This window comes from Cygnus olor, chromosome 4 (assembly GCF_009769625.2).
Source record: "Cygnus olor isolate bCygOlo1 chromosome 4, bCygOlo1.pri.v2, whole genome shotgun sequence".
NCBI classification, from domain to species: Eukaryota; Metazoa; Chordata; class Aves; order Anseriformes; family Anatidae; genus Cygnus; species Cygnus olor.
Window position 1 is genome coordinate 53,168,416 of NC_049172.1, and position 14,619 is coordinate 53,183,034.

Below are 14,619 nucleotides of genomic sequence, written 5' to 3' on the forward strand. Positions count from 1 at the left end.
CTTGTTGTTCTCCTTGCTGATATGAAGGGACTTTTACCAGGAGCTGTGGTTCAAATCTGCAAATTTCACATGCGCACGCATCCTTTTGAGATGGGTAAGACTCCAGCTGGATGAGATGTGATCTATTGCTGTATTCCTGTGCTGTAATCTGTATCGAGCAACGGGTTTTATAAAGGCTTTTCATTTTCTTCTTTTTCTTGTTCTCCTAGCAAGGTGTAAAGGCAGGAGAATGGTAAGAGGAGGCATTTGCCCTTTTCCATAAATTTCTATTACAAACATGTTACTTGGCACTTCTTCATTATCAAAGGGGCTGGTTGCACATAAATCTCACTTAAATGTTAATCAGCTTCAAGTGAGCTGCCCTCGAATGAAGGCTTACAGAGTAAGCGACCCAGAAGGGATCTGAAGCGAAAGAAGTATCAGAGAGCAGTCTTAGGGCTTGCTTGGTACTCAAGGCTTTGGACAAGCTGTTGGTTGCCTTCTGGCCCTATGTAGGGAAAACAAGGCTTTTCCCAAGTTTTATTCTGTTTCCGATGATGCTGGGACAGATACTGCAGAGTGCTCAGAGCCATGCCGTTTGCCAGGAGAGCTTTGTTCTCCCTGCACACAGAAATGCCTGAAGCAAGGCTGCTGCTGGGGATGGAGGAGCCACCAGCCTGTGCAGCCTTCTCCAGGTGCCTGCTGCTGGCCTGCCCTGGGGGGGTGCTCCTGGGAGTGTGGCATCGGGGTGACTTCAGGAATTAAGGAAATCAGAAGTATTGTTTGCATGCTGTCAAAATGGAAGAGGGTGGCTTGCTAGCTAATTTTGATCGATGACTTGAAAGCAGATGGTGCTGGCAGGGCTGTGGATGATGCACTACCGCCGGTTTTGAGGAACTCAAATTTCCTCCTCTGTCTCAGCAGATTTACAGACGTGGGCCCTGATCATCTAAAGATTTATGCATATTCACAATTACCATATGTAATTAGCTGATTTACTTTGTTCAAGCTGTTCAGGTACTTAAAGTGAAACACTGGCGTGTGCGCCTGAAACACCGCTCTGCAGGCTTTATTAGCTCAGTCAAAATTGATGTACTAGCTGGTGGTTCACTTGCTGCCCTAATGGTGCTGTAATTTCATACCGCCTTGTTTGCACATTCATGCTGTTACACACAGAAATATTTACAGAAGCAGCAGGACCAAACGCCGGAGTCGGGAGATGCTTGTGAGAAGTGTTTGTGTGGAGGCCGCGTTTCCTGAGCCGGGGGGGGGGGGTCAGCGCCCTCCTGGCAGCTCCATCCCGGCACCCACCGGCAGTATCCACATCGGGAAGTGCTGCTTTTCGCACTTCTTCAGGTTGACAGAGTGTGAGCGGGATTTCGCAGGACAAAGAAAAGATGTTTCTCACAGCTTAGGGGGCTTCCCAGGCCAAAGATCGGAGAGGCATTAACACTTCTTCAAGAAGTCCGTGGTGGGGAGTGTTAGGTGACCTGGGGTTGCTACCAGCTCTGTCAGAAAATGAAAGCATTGTGTTTTGACTAAAAAGAGCATTTTTGTGGGCAGTATTTGCCCTTTGGCGAGCTCCCCTCAGGACTGCTGTCATCCTTCTGTCACAGGGACAACAGGATCAGAGAGGGAGGTGAGCCTCCTTGTCACCCAGCGTGTCCCGCTGCAGGCAGCACGTGCGTAGCCAGGCCCCCTCGCCTTGCTCTCACCATGCGTGTGGCAGTTTGGTCCCTTGGCTGCAGTTAGGCCTGCAGGGACAAAGAAATGCCACCTCTGGTTCTCTCCCTGAAAAGCAGGCATGCTCATTAAGTGCCAGTGCTGTCTTCCTTCCACACCGCTCTCCTTTGGTCTGAAAACTGAATTTATGCTTGTGAGAGAAGTGAGGCTCAGCGGGCTGCCTCCAGTCCCTGCCTCTCCCTTTAAAAGCCTGTTGAAAATACTCTCACCTAAGGTGTTTCCCACTTCCAGGGCACAGCTGTGATTGTTGTTCCTTCATGACCGAAATCTTGTCTTTGATCCTGACAGAACTCAGTCTTTAACACCGTTTTCATCGTTCAGCTCATTTTTACCTCTGCAGTGCTTGGAGCGTTTCACTGGGAGGTGAGGTGCTGGCTAAATGCATGTAGTGTTACTTTACAGACTCCCTTAAGGCCTGAAATCCTCACAGCTGATCCTGGGCCTCAGAGAAACCGTCTGCGGGGTGAGATTTCATGTGGCTGTGGGGGCTGGTCTGCAAAACCCACCAGGGGCTGGGTGGCACAGCGGCAGAGCCCTGCCTGGCCTGGTGTCCTGCTGCTGAGCTGGGTAGTTGGTTGTGGCAGTCACAGTCAGTTTCTGAGGCTGTTAAAACTTGAGTTGCTGGCAATGCATTACGTCTTCCAAGCCCCCGTGACTTGCTTTGGTAGCTTTGTCCCATCTTGTTTTTCAATAATGATGTGTTTCTGATGGCTTTCGGGCTACCAGAAGGTGCGAGTTATCTTCGGCATTTGTGCGGCCTGTCAGAGGTGATGGCTTTGTCTGATCCTGGTACCGCACAGTGCTCCGGGGGCTGGGCAGGTTGCTGCTTCTTTAAGTGGGTTGCACAGCACGAGCAACTCAGCGAAACAACACAGGCTGCTTCTCCTGGGATCATCTTGTAAAGGAACACATAAATCACTGATTTACGTGTCCTCGAAGGAATATTACTGATTTGAGGTTAATGCTCGTAAATGGTAATAAATAGCCGTGTAACTAATGGTACCGCAGATGACTTTCAGTGCTATTTAAGTTAATGTGAACACTGGTTTCAGCTGTTACATCTGTCCTCTGAAAGAATAAGCTTGTTGCAGCAGTGAGGTGTGTGCAGCAGGCTGCCAGTCTGTGCATCTTCGTTAGCCTGCAGCGATGGTCACTGCCAGCAAGTTTGTCGTGCACGTGAGTCCAGCTGGGAATCTTCGTTTTGCTTTTGAACCATCCAGCTAGGAAAGGAAACCCTTTTAAGGGGAGGAAAGAAACCCTTTTAAAGCAAGGCTTGGCACACGTGCAGAGAAGCAAAGAAGCATCATTGTTTTCCAGGACACTCAGTGCCTCAGTGAGCTTGCAGTGCAGTGCAAGGGAAGAAGGTGCTGGGAGGCTCTTGCGGGTTGTGGCTGAGGTAGTCAAGCGTGAGGCTGGAGCTAGGAAAGCTCCAGGCATCCTCCTTAATAGACAGCACCTTCTGGGACTATTACACTGGACTAAACCACAGTCTCTGGTTTTCCCTGATTACTTCAGGACAAACATCTTCAACTCAATTAGCTTCTAGAGGGAATGAAGAAATCGGCAATTCATGCTGAGTTGAACCCTGCTAGGGATATCTACAAACTTTACTAAAGTCTGAAATATTCCTATATACAAATCACACGGTTTAGGAGGGAAGGGACATTATGTTTCTTTTTGTCCACATGGGATATCCTTCCTATTTCTTCACCAGTTAGGGTATTGCTGGCAATTGGTTATATGTAAAGAGGAAATGCAGTGAAAAGAGGCTTCGGGTGTAACAGGCTGCTGGGGGCTCCAGCTTCCCTGGCCAGGTTTAATTCCAGTTAGCTACTCACCATCACTCTGCTAGAGAGGCCAAGTCCCAAAGAAATCTGCAGACAGCACGAGGGTCACAAAGTAGGATGGGGTGGTGGCTGCTCAGAGGACATGAAAAGGCAGAGCTGCAAAACCAGGGAGTGCAGTGTCTGGTACGGAACAAAGATGGCTAGATAGCAAGAAGTGTTGGGAAGAAGCCTGGCTTTGCCTGGCTTGCATGCCTTCCCATGCTGCGGACCCAGCTTCAGGCACCCCCCTGTGAAGGGGTTAATGGATGTCTTTGGCCTAGGAGGGTCATGAAGGCAAATAAGTAACACGGGGCCATGGCGATGGGCTCTCAGAGCAGGGGCAGCCCTGAACTTGGTAGCCAAAAAATTGGAATGTATCATAAAACCCTGATGCTTTCTTTATACCATGCTCACCCTTTGACTTGATAAGAGCTCAAACTCTTAAACAGCCTGAGAACAAGTAAGCATACTCCTGGCATTTCCGTCCCCCATGCTAGACAGCTATACCATGTTGTGGTGACTGGTTGGTACAGTGCGAAAAATCTCTTTTGTAGGGCATCCTTATTTAACTTTTGAAAAAATAAGGTCAGAAATTTAGGCCAATTATAGTGTGAGCAAAGCTCAGCAGGTTCACATCTCCCTTATGCAACCAGATCTCTAATTATTATCTGCATATTTTAAACACTTTATACAGTCCTGTGAAATACATTGTTCTCTACCTAGAATGCTGTATGCTGTTTCTCAGCTTTTCTATCATTTAAGAGCTTCGTGTGTTTTCTTTTTTGTCTTATTCTGCAACTCTCCTCTCCTTTGTCTTCAATAAAATATCTGAGTAAATTTTTCTATGTATTTACAAATGCAGTTGGAATTACAGGTTGTAAGTTCAATAAATTGCCAGTGTTATGAAACTGTAATGAGCTCTTTAATTATATAGGTTAAGCATCAAACCTTACCCATGTTTTAGGGGTATGCAATTTATTAATTTTGTATATCTGCTTTCTCTAAGGCATGCTTTATTCTCTGGCAGCTGAGACGTAACACTCGTTAAATTAAAGCAGGACTTAATGTTTTGCAGGTACTACTGTTTCTAACGTGTTAATTTGTTTTGTCTGTGCAGAGACTTTGCTTATGTGGCAAGAGACAAAGACACAAGAATTCTGAAATGTCATGTGTTTCGATGTGACACACCAGCAAAAGCCATCGCCACAAGTTTACACGAAATCTGTTCAAAGGCAAGTGGATTTAAAGTCAACTGCATTAGTCTGTTGAGAGGTCCCTGAGCATAATACATGTATGATCAGTGATCTTACGCACTGTTGGTTTAGTTTTTATCTCTGGCAATAGGAAATGGTGTAGAGAATTTCTAAAGGAAAGGACACGAATGGGAGTAGTGGAAGGGTGAGCATTTGGAGCTGAGGGTAATATTTGCTTTTGATTTGACAAATGTGTATACAGACTGAAAATGTTCTTGAGTAATAAAAGATGTAGGTTCAAAATGGAAAAAGAACATGCAGTTTCAGTGAATGAGAAATGGTGATATGAAACTTCATATCAGACCTTGTTTGAATGGTATTCTTCAAGCATGAAAACAGTTGCTAACATGATGCTGCTCAGTTAGAGCTTAGATGTAGATGTAGACGTTTAGATGTAGAGCTTAGTGATACGGTTTAGTGGAGGACTTGGTAGTGTTAGGTCGTAGGTTGGGCTAGGTGATCTTGGAGGTCTCTTCCAACCTAAATGATTCTGTGAATTAAAAAAAAATAAAAATCAGTGAGAAGGAGGGAGCTAAGCTACTGTAGTTACAAATAAATGAAGGATCTTGGTTCCTGTAGTAGTACTGTCTGTAGTACTGGAGAGGACTGTGCTCTTCAGTCATTTCACGTTACATATCTGCCACCATTCCCTGGTTACTAATTTTGGTTTTCTTGAATGGTCAGCTCACGAGTGTCCTCTGTACGGTCATTTCATGCAGTGTTAGGGCAGCACATCCTTTACAGCAGGAAAATCTGTTTGAAAGGCTTTATAGCAAGAAACTTATACCAGACTGCTTGAAACTATTTTAAATTCTATTATTGAGCTGTGGTGAACTTGAGGCTATATTTGCTTTTTTAAAAATATTACGCTGCTCATTTTGTTCTTCCTTAAAACATGTCAGATTGCACCAGAGGAAGAGGGGACAGTGGGGACAGAAGAACACGATCAGTTCTCCCTGTGTAACTTGTCCTGCTCATGAGTCACGGCTCTTCCAGAAAAACTCATTATTAAACCCTTGGGTTTTAAAATTCTGCTGATTTATTTTATGCCTGTGCTTGTTTGCTTTTTACATTTTGTCTTCGCATTAGTGAATGAAGGTCAGGGGTGTCAAGTTCCTCCCTGTAGCCAGCTGTATAGTCTAAAAAGTTTTAATTTTTGCAACGCTGCAGACATGGCTACAGAATCTGTGATGTTTCACACCAACAAAGTGCAAATTTACACTGTGTATATTACCGTGACCTTCCGGGCAGCAGGGTTTGCCCGAGGCAGCAGCAGAAGGTCGTCCTGCTGGTGTGTGAAGCTGCCTGGGGACATGCTCAGATCTGGCAGGGAGCTGCAGGGGCTGAGCCTGGGGAAGCCTGGACCTGCTGTGTCCCTCGTCCTTCTCCAGCTCTCGGTTCTCGCAGGTGTTTCTAGCGAGTCTAGCAGGGAAAGAAGCGCTACGTGGGCCCTGCCACAGCTGCTTCTATCCAGTCAGCACAGCAGCTGGGAAATGCCACGGCGGCTATACACAGGGGTATCTGACTGTGCTGTCAGCGGGGCAGCAGAGCTGTCACGTGTGTAATTGTGACATAAAGCTCTCAGCAATAATTTGGGATCAGAGAGCAACTGAGCGTTTTCAGCTGTAGCTAAGTGTAACACGGAATGCAATAGGATTGTGCTGTTGGGCAGAGCCTGTTCCTTCGTAGTTCAGCAATAGGTAGAATCCTGATTCAGCAAGCACTTGGCACGTGCTCTCTGGCACACTGGACCTCTTTGCTGAGTCAGGGCTTATCCCTAAGCTAGTGCGTATCATTTTTCGTCCTCGTGGGGAGTACTGTCATATGTCCCTGTAACAGAAAATACTTCCAAATATGAAACCTAGAAGGAAAAAAAAAAAAAAAAAAAAAAAAAGAAATTTGCCAGAAGTATCTTCAGACCAAGTGTCATCTGCTGGAACACTAGTTATCTCTACAGCTTAATTGCAATTAATAGTCATCAGTGTAAAGAAGCAGATAAAATGTTTCATACATGAGCTTTGGAAAAACTCCCTTAGCTTCCCTGGGTCCCTCCTCAGTCATACGTTTTTAGGAAATAATCGTCCAAAGTGCCTATTTTGAAGTGTTTTCATCTAGTGCTAGTAGTACACATTTTGGGGAGGAACATGTTGCATTTTGCATGGGATTTTTAAGTCCAGAAGAAACATAAAAATGGAGGAAAAAATGACACGTAGCAGAAGATAGATCAGAGAGGAACATAAATAATGAACACACTTCTTTGTACATTAAATATTTATATTTCTTGCTCTGTTACTCCTCCCTGCAATTTTTCTGTTGATAAAAATGGCTATGTTTTTTTTTCCTCTTCCATTTGTCTCTCACTTAGGCTCGGGCGTCTCTTAAGCTCTTGATGTAGATGAAGAATGGTGAATAAACTGGCAGCAAATTAAAGTTCTTTACAAAGTATAACCTGTTTAGTTATGTAACTCCTGACTAATTTCTGGAATGAGGGAGTAATTTCTGGAATAGGAGTAAAGTTATGCCTGGAGTTACTACTGTACTACATTTTTGAAAAAAATGTCATGTTATCACTGTCTTATTCAGATTATGGCTGAACGGAAGAATGCGAAAGCTATGGCTTGCAGCTCAGTACAAGAGAGGAGTAACGTCACCCTTGATGTTCCTCTGCAAGGTACTATATATTACAGCTCAAATCCTTGGGATTGTGCTATTTTAGATATGTTTCATTTCTGCTGCTGCTTTTGACCAAAATGCATGGAGAGTGTAATCCTGTCTTAACTACTCTATCTGGTAAGCTGGTATTGTATTAGACATTTCTAATTCTTGGTCGTGTTTATAGTAATGCAGTCATAACAGCTTGTGCATTCCAAAATATGAGTTTTGCAAACACAAAATCTTACTTGTGGCTACTTGCATGTATATCCTGCTCGCATCAAAACACTCTTGGCTATAGACTGCACAAACCGGCCAAATATGCCCTAAAAGCAGACTATGCTCCAGTTAATCACATGGATTCAGAAGAGCTGTAGGACTCCTCCCCCTAGGTTTTATCATCAATTTTAGCAACTTCCAAGGCAAGAGGTGCAAGTGGGTTGTCATCCAACCTAAGGGTCTTCTGCACACTCTACTGCGTGGTAAAAGAAAGTTGCCTTTGCATGCCTTTGTTAGTTGTAGCTGGATAGCTGCTGTTTTGAAAGTATTCCATGAGAACAAATGTACTATGTGTTAGCTTGCAGGAAAATACATGCTTTTAGATCCACCAGTTCACACTAAATGCCTTACTCTTAATCCATCAACTTGTGTAATTTTCTGCTCAGACAGAAGTATTGATTACTTGTAGCCTGTGTTTAATACATTAACAGGGATGGTTAAAACAGTTTCCAGACTTTATATGGTTATGCAGTGAAACTCGTGTCTGTATGTCTCAGAGGTGCATTCATTTATATTCTCTGTGTGTTTTTTAATATGTCAGCAATATAATGTGACCCTATTTTTAGTGTAGATGAAGAAGAATTGAAGTAAAGAATTGGACGATGCAACATTCTAATTCGCTTAGAAATTATTTGGCATTATTCTTGTCAGAGGAAGTGTAGATTTGTTTTAATCAATACAATACCTTCAGAGTATAATGACTTGGTAAACTGTTTTATGCTATTGATGAAATAAAAGTCTTTTTCCCAGCTGTGAGTAGTGATAAACAGAAATCTTTGTTTCCATGTAGTAGATTTCCCAACACCAAAGACAGAACTGGTGCAGAAGTTCCACGTCCAGTACCTGGGCATGCTGCCTGTAGCTAAACCTGTGGGTATGTACCACTGTTACTTCTGACTTCAAAGGTAACTCCCATAAACTCTCAGGGCTGGATTCTGTCTCTCCAAGTGTAAATGTATGATTTTCAAAGGGTAGCAATTCTTGAACTTCAGTCATAACAGCCAGACGTGAAGACATCTAGTGTTCAATGCTTCACATAAATGTGTGTTTTGCAACCAGGGTATTTTGGGAGCTGCTAAGAAAGCATTTTCTTTCTACTGCTTTCTCTGAATATGAGCTCTCCTACTAATGAGAAGGGCTTTGGAGAAGTGAAGTGGTGCAGCAGCTAAACATGATGCTATCCCATTTTTTTCTAAGCCAGAGGCACCTGTTTTGCTTTTGCAGATGAAGAAAACTAACTTCACAACCCATCATCAAATTTTTTTTAATGATTCCAAAACAATGTGCTTTCTGTACTACTATGTGCAAATAAAATTGTTATTGTTCACTTACACACATTTTCTTCTGTTTCAGGGATGGATACTCTGAACAGTGCTATTGAAAGTCTGATGGCTTCCTCTAGCAGGGAGGACTGGATGCCAGTTACCATGAATGTTGCTGACGCTACTGTCACAGTCATCAACGAAAGAGTAAGGCAGACTGTCTTATTTAAAACATATTTAACATGAGTGTTGAAAACCAGGAACATATAAGCTCTAGAAGAAAGTATTTGTTTTTACTAGAATTCATTTGCTTGTTTTGCATTTTATTTCTTTCCAGGGCTGTGAGTCTGCACACATCTCTGTTTTATAGAGGCTGTTACTGCTTGTGTCAGCTTTGGCTTTATTTACCATTCCAAGCATATCCTCAGAAATATAAGTATTCATTAGATACTTAAAACAAACTCAGTGTTATCCTCTTTAGAAGTTTTGAGCCTAAAATATTGCAGGGTAAGCCCTAAGTAGCAATCCTACTTTATTCTTTATTCTTGGTATGGAAGTCAAAGGTAATACTACAATTTGTTTCACATCCTGTCCTTTTATCTACATCTGTTGATGAGGTCCTAAAGCAACATTTCTACACACCAGTGATAAGGGAATGTCTTTGAAGTCACAATAGCCATACATTCTTCACGAAATTGCCACATCAGTTTTAAACTTGCAGTACTTAAAATGCACAAGGTGCTCCGTGCTGACGCTCAAAGCCCTTGTGCTCTGCTGATAGCCAAGAAGGGGAGATCCAGCACAGGCCTTTGGACACTGGGTATACGTAGACAGATAAAAGGAACTCCATCAGTGTTCCCTCCCCATTTTTTCAACCTAAAGTTGGAAGTAAAGTTCTGTAGAATATCCCATAGTAACGCACAGTCATTTCATTCATAACCAGAATGAAGAGGAAATCATGGTGGAGTGTCGTGTACGGTTCCTGTCCTTCATGGGAGTAGGCAAGGATGTTCACACATTTGCCTTCATTATGGATACAGGAAACCAGCATTTTGAGTGCCATGTTTTTTGGTGTGAGCCAAATGCAGGCAACGTATCAGAAGCTGTTCAGGCTGCTTGTATGGTAAGTGACCTTGAAAAGGCACCTAACAGTACTTAGATTTTCTACTAGCTCAATAAATGTATTTCCAAATTTGCAATTCTATTAATTTTCTGAGGTAGAAAGAACACACACATTGGGATTCTGATCTATTTAATGAGTTTGAAATGTCAATTTAGTGAGCAATGCCCCTTTAACACCTTACCTCCACCGATGTTTCTTCAACGCCTGTGTAAGGTAGAGATCTCTTCCTTTGTTACAGAAGTTATCTAATGCTGCATTGTGCTCCCAGCTGTGTTATACAATGCACTGAAAAATAATCCTTGTTCAAGAATAGATGAATCCAGGAAACTTACTTTTCAGTTTTCAAAGGGTTGTTCCTATGACTTAGTATAGCACATCTGTCACGTGCTAAAGAGGAGCCTGACAGACCCATGTCCCATTGACTTCGGTAGGGCTGTTTGTCACAGTAGAGGTTTGACTGTATTTCGTGGGAAAGTATTAAAAATGTATTCTAAATGCTCTGAAAGAATTGGATACAATGAGGATTGCAGAATGCTTTTGCTCTGTTGCAGTTACGGTATCAGAAGTGCTTAGTAGCCAGACCACCTTCACAGAAAGTCCGGCCACCCCCACCTCCTGCAGATTCCGTGACGAGAAGAGTTACAACTAATGTGAAAAGAGGAGTGTTGTCCCTCATTGACACTTTGAAACAGAAACGCCCTGTCACTGAGATGCCCTAGCTGCGTAAGAGAGAAGATTCTCCTAACATTTAACTGCAGATAACAGTAGCTACACTAAGGAAAATGAACTGACAATGTTTGGCCTTCCATTTCAAATTGCTGATGCTTTGTCTTCAGAGAATTTATCCTTATCAAAACAATGTTAGACAAGCATGTTCTCTCGTTCTTGCCACCATCGTGTGATATGAAAAGAAGCATGAATAATTTTTTGCTGTCACTGAGTTACACCATGAGCGATGGAAGGTCTGCTTGACTGTAAATACATGAACGTTACCAAAACTCACACAAAAAAAAGAATATGGCCACGTCCTTCCCAGTGAACTCATGCTAAAGTCCTTGGAATGAATGATGCCAGAGTTGATAGGTTCACCGTCTCGAGCTGGATTTGCCACAAACCAATCTTAAATCCTACCGCACTTTGCTCAGTTTTCAACACTGGAGTAGGTACCAAGGATCAGCTGCCGTTGAATTACTGTAGATTAAATACCAAGTTTTATTTTTTACTGAACTACACCTGTTAGTTTTAAATTGTTTGTCAGCATTGGTCTAGCAATCACTGCACCATCTCCCTGACATGCTTTTGAATCATTGCGTCATTTGATCGCCTGTTTATACATTATGGTTGTAGAGAAGAATCATGTTTGATACCAAACCAATGCTGAAAAATCCAGGAGTGTTTTCAGTAATTGAGTACAGGGTGACCCACTGAAGCTTTTCATTTTTAAACATACAAATGCAAATGTTGGCTGTTAAACTCATTGTCCCAAATCTGTCATTAATCCATCAAAAATACAATTTGTTCCACATAGAGCTCATACCAACCAGGAATAAGAAAGAATCGGTAGTTTTACTGTCTTAAAACTCTTACAGAGACTAAAATGTTACCTACCTTTTCCATATGAGTGTTTGATTATATGTTCGATTAATTATCTGGTTGCACAACTCCCCCTTCCCCTCAGTTTTGTTGCTGAACACTTAGTGTGTCACAAAAAGAACAATCATATTTTTATTTGCACAATTCAATGAAATTTCTTTTACTTTTAATGCTATGTGACAAAATAATGGGAGATATGTTTTCTGACAGGACAGTGCTTCAAGTGGGACAACTTAATTTCAATGCTTTTGCTCCAAAGGCCTCCTGTAATTGCCTTGATCCACACACTAGTGCAGATCCTGACAAAGTCAGCACAGTATTGCCCCTTAAAATTGTACTTCACGCTAATCTTCAACTGCAGTTACATATCTTTAGTTTCTCCCTTTGCCATCTTCTCTTTAGACCTGCAGATTGGTACAAATTTTGGAAATGGAAAATTAAAGATATTTTTAAGTAGCGTTAAAAATGCTTTGCCTCCATTTATAGGTATGTTCCAAACTGTATCTGTCTCCTAAGTGTGTAAATTTGGTCATAATGTAATTCTAAAAGAACGTTGTCAATGTTGTTTTTACAAGAACTTTTTATTTTACTATACTAGGTTGTTATAAACAAAGAATGCTATTTTTTTTTCTTATTGGAAGAAATCAACAGCAACACCTGGGCAAAGCAAATTGAGAATAAAGGAGGAAAGAACGATGGTTCAAGACATTTCTGCATGGAAAATGTAGAACTATTAAAGTAAAGCCAGCCTGAGGTATGAGCAGGGGTAGGTGAAGGCTAACTATGCAACTATGGCCATCTAAACTGGAGGAGCTGATCCTCCTCTGATCTCTGTATGACAGGGATTCTGCACCCATGGCAGTGGAGCAATTCTTTCCTTTCCTGCTGCCTCCTTTGGACCACATCTATTGTTCGTACAGTTGGAAGAGAACTCAGATCAGCCTAATGTGAAGAAACTTAGAGAAATCACCCACGTCTCTGAATTTGATCCAGTTGGCTACTTGGCCGTGCAGATGACAGGTAATGCCAAGCAGACAGAGAAAGCTGGAGGTGAGAGGAGGCAAACCCACCCCATTTAGGATTTGGATTTGCAGCTGTTCTACAAAGAATTTTAAACAGTATAATCCAGTTTGGTAGTTGTATCTACACAGTGCTGAGTCTCCCCAGGAGAGATACAGACTCCGTGTTTAAACTAAACCACCACTTAGGAAACAGCAGTGTAAAGGTAAGAACCTGGGTGAAGAATCTTTACACATCTGTGTTGTCAAGGCTAGAACATCTAGTTAGCTTTCACTAGCAAAATATGCAGCTGCAGGAAGGGCTGAAGGAGAAGACAGGTATTTGAAAAGCTGTAGTCACTTGCCAATATATGTTTTGAGTTTTGTGTTACCAAAATGCTGTTGATTTTGCAAATATCCAAGCAGTGTGCCAAATGGTCTGAATACATTTGGCCCTTCTGTTGCAGTAGACCTTCTTATTTTCCAAAAAATTAAACACACCCAGGTGTTTGCAAAATCAGAACCTAATATTGCAAAGCCCGGTACCTTTTGTTAAACATATATTAAGACACTTTTACCATGGCCAAAAATGTATGTATGCCATACGTGTGCTTGAGTAATTGCTACTGTTTTAGTTGATGTTCTAGCAACCCTTCAGTTATCTATGCATTTTTTTATAATACCTAGTGATTCTGTAGGCAGGCAGCCATGTTCAGTATGCCTTGTATGTCTGATGCCATATTTTAAATTAACCTGTTAAATACAGCTTAAAATATTTTTATTTTATTTATTCTATTTTTACTGAAATATCCTGCATTATTATGTTGATGTATTGTCTTTACTGGACGTGATCTTGTAACATTCTCTACTCTGTATACTATAGGTTGCCTAAAAAGGCAAGCCTTGTAATTATTTGTAGTCACGTTTTTATTGAAGTCTGTAGAAAAATCATGTAAAGCAAAGCTAATTTCTTAATTTTTTTCAATGCAAGTAGTAAGTTAGAGGTAAGTATCACATGTCAGTCATGTCATTGATGTGCTCCCTTGCAGAAGCAAGGAGATTTATATTCACAGTTGAAAACTAGAGATAAAAGCCTTTCTTTTGAAATCTGCAGTGCTGGCTGTAGGTTTTATTTAAGCCACTTACTATTTCATTTGAAGGGGAAAAATGGGATGCGGGAGATGTAAGGCCATAGAGGCCACCTACAGGGGGGTTAAGTGGGAGTAACAAAAATTGCATGGAAGGGGCATAGAATCCACTCACAATAAAAGGAGTTCTTAGTGATAAACATTGTGTGCAGAACCACCTTGTACCTCTTGAAACAAGAGGCCCTTTTGTGATAGGAAGAAAAGCTGTGGAGTATCTAATAGCTTATGCCAGTTCTGTGTAATTTGCTGAGAGTTCTACATCCCTTTTCTTTTAATTTTATCAAGCATTTCATAGATGTTTGATTAGGGATGTGAAGTTGTTAGTAAAGCACCCACGGAAAACGGAACTTTCTTATTTCAGCAGCTAATCGGGGCTCAGCCTTTACAGCGTTAGCAGTAATGCCATGACTCCTTCCTTGGGCAGGTCGATACGTTACTAAAACTTGTGCTGTACAATCAGCAGAAGTAAGTTTGATTTATTTTAACAGCATTAAGAAGGAAGGAAACAGCCACTGTTTATTAGCAGAGCTCAGTCTTGCATAAAGCACCGAATTGACACTGAAAAGGATAATTTTCCCTGCTGTTGACCACTTCTGCACATTAAAATGTAATCTGTTCTGAGAATAAATTTAGCTGCATAAAATGATTGTCTCAACTGTTACTGGTCCATGGAACTGGGAAATTCTCTCTTTTTGTTCCAAATTGTGACTGAGGGGAGGGAAAAACAGACTGGTTGGTTAGAGGCAATAGAACTTCTTGTATC

At 41.8% G+C, this 14,619-nt stretch overlaps 1 protein-coding gene across 25 annotated transcripts in view; it reads left to right on the forward strand.

Annotated features, from left to right (window-relative positions):
• APBB2 (amyloid beta precursor protein binding family B member 2) overlaps nt 1-14,494 on the forward strand; it is a 172,263-nt gene extending 157,769 nt beyond the window's left edge. For 18 of the 25 annotated variants that reach the window (XM_040556963.1, XM_040556981.1, XM_040556966.1 and 15 more), the window contains 6 exons: nt 4,666-4,780; nt 7,385-7,472; nt 8,523-8,606; nt 9,086-9,201; nt 9,938-10,117; nt 10,669-14,494. In XM_040556963.1, the coding sequence (XP_040412897.1) occupies nt 4,666-4,780; nt 7,385-7,472; nt 8,523-8,606; nt 9,086-9,201; nt 9,938-10,117; nt 10,669-10,836 (751 nt within the window). In that variant the 3' untranslated portion in view covers nt 10,837-14,494. Of the gene's footprint in view, nt 1-4,665; nt 4,781-6,397; nt 6,502-7,384; nt 7,473-8,522; nt 8,607-9,085; nt 9,202-9,937; nt 10,118-10,668 lie in introns of those variants that run through there. The other 7 variants (XM_040556973.1, XM_040556984.1, XM_040556986.1 and 4 more) reach the window with 2 other exon arrangements.
• Nucleotides 14,495-14,619: the final 125 nt, after the last annotated feature.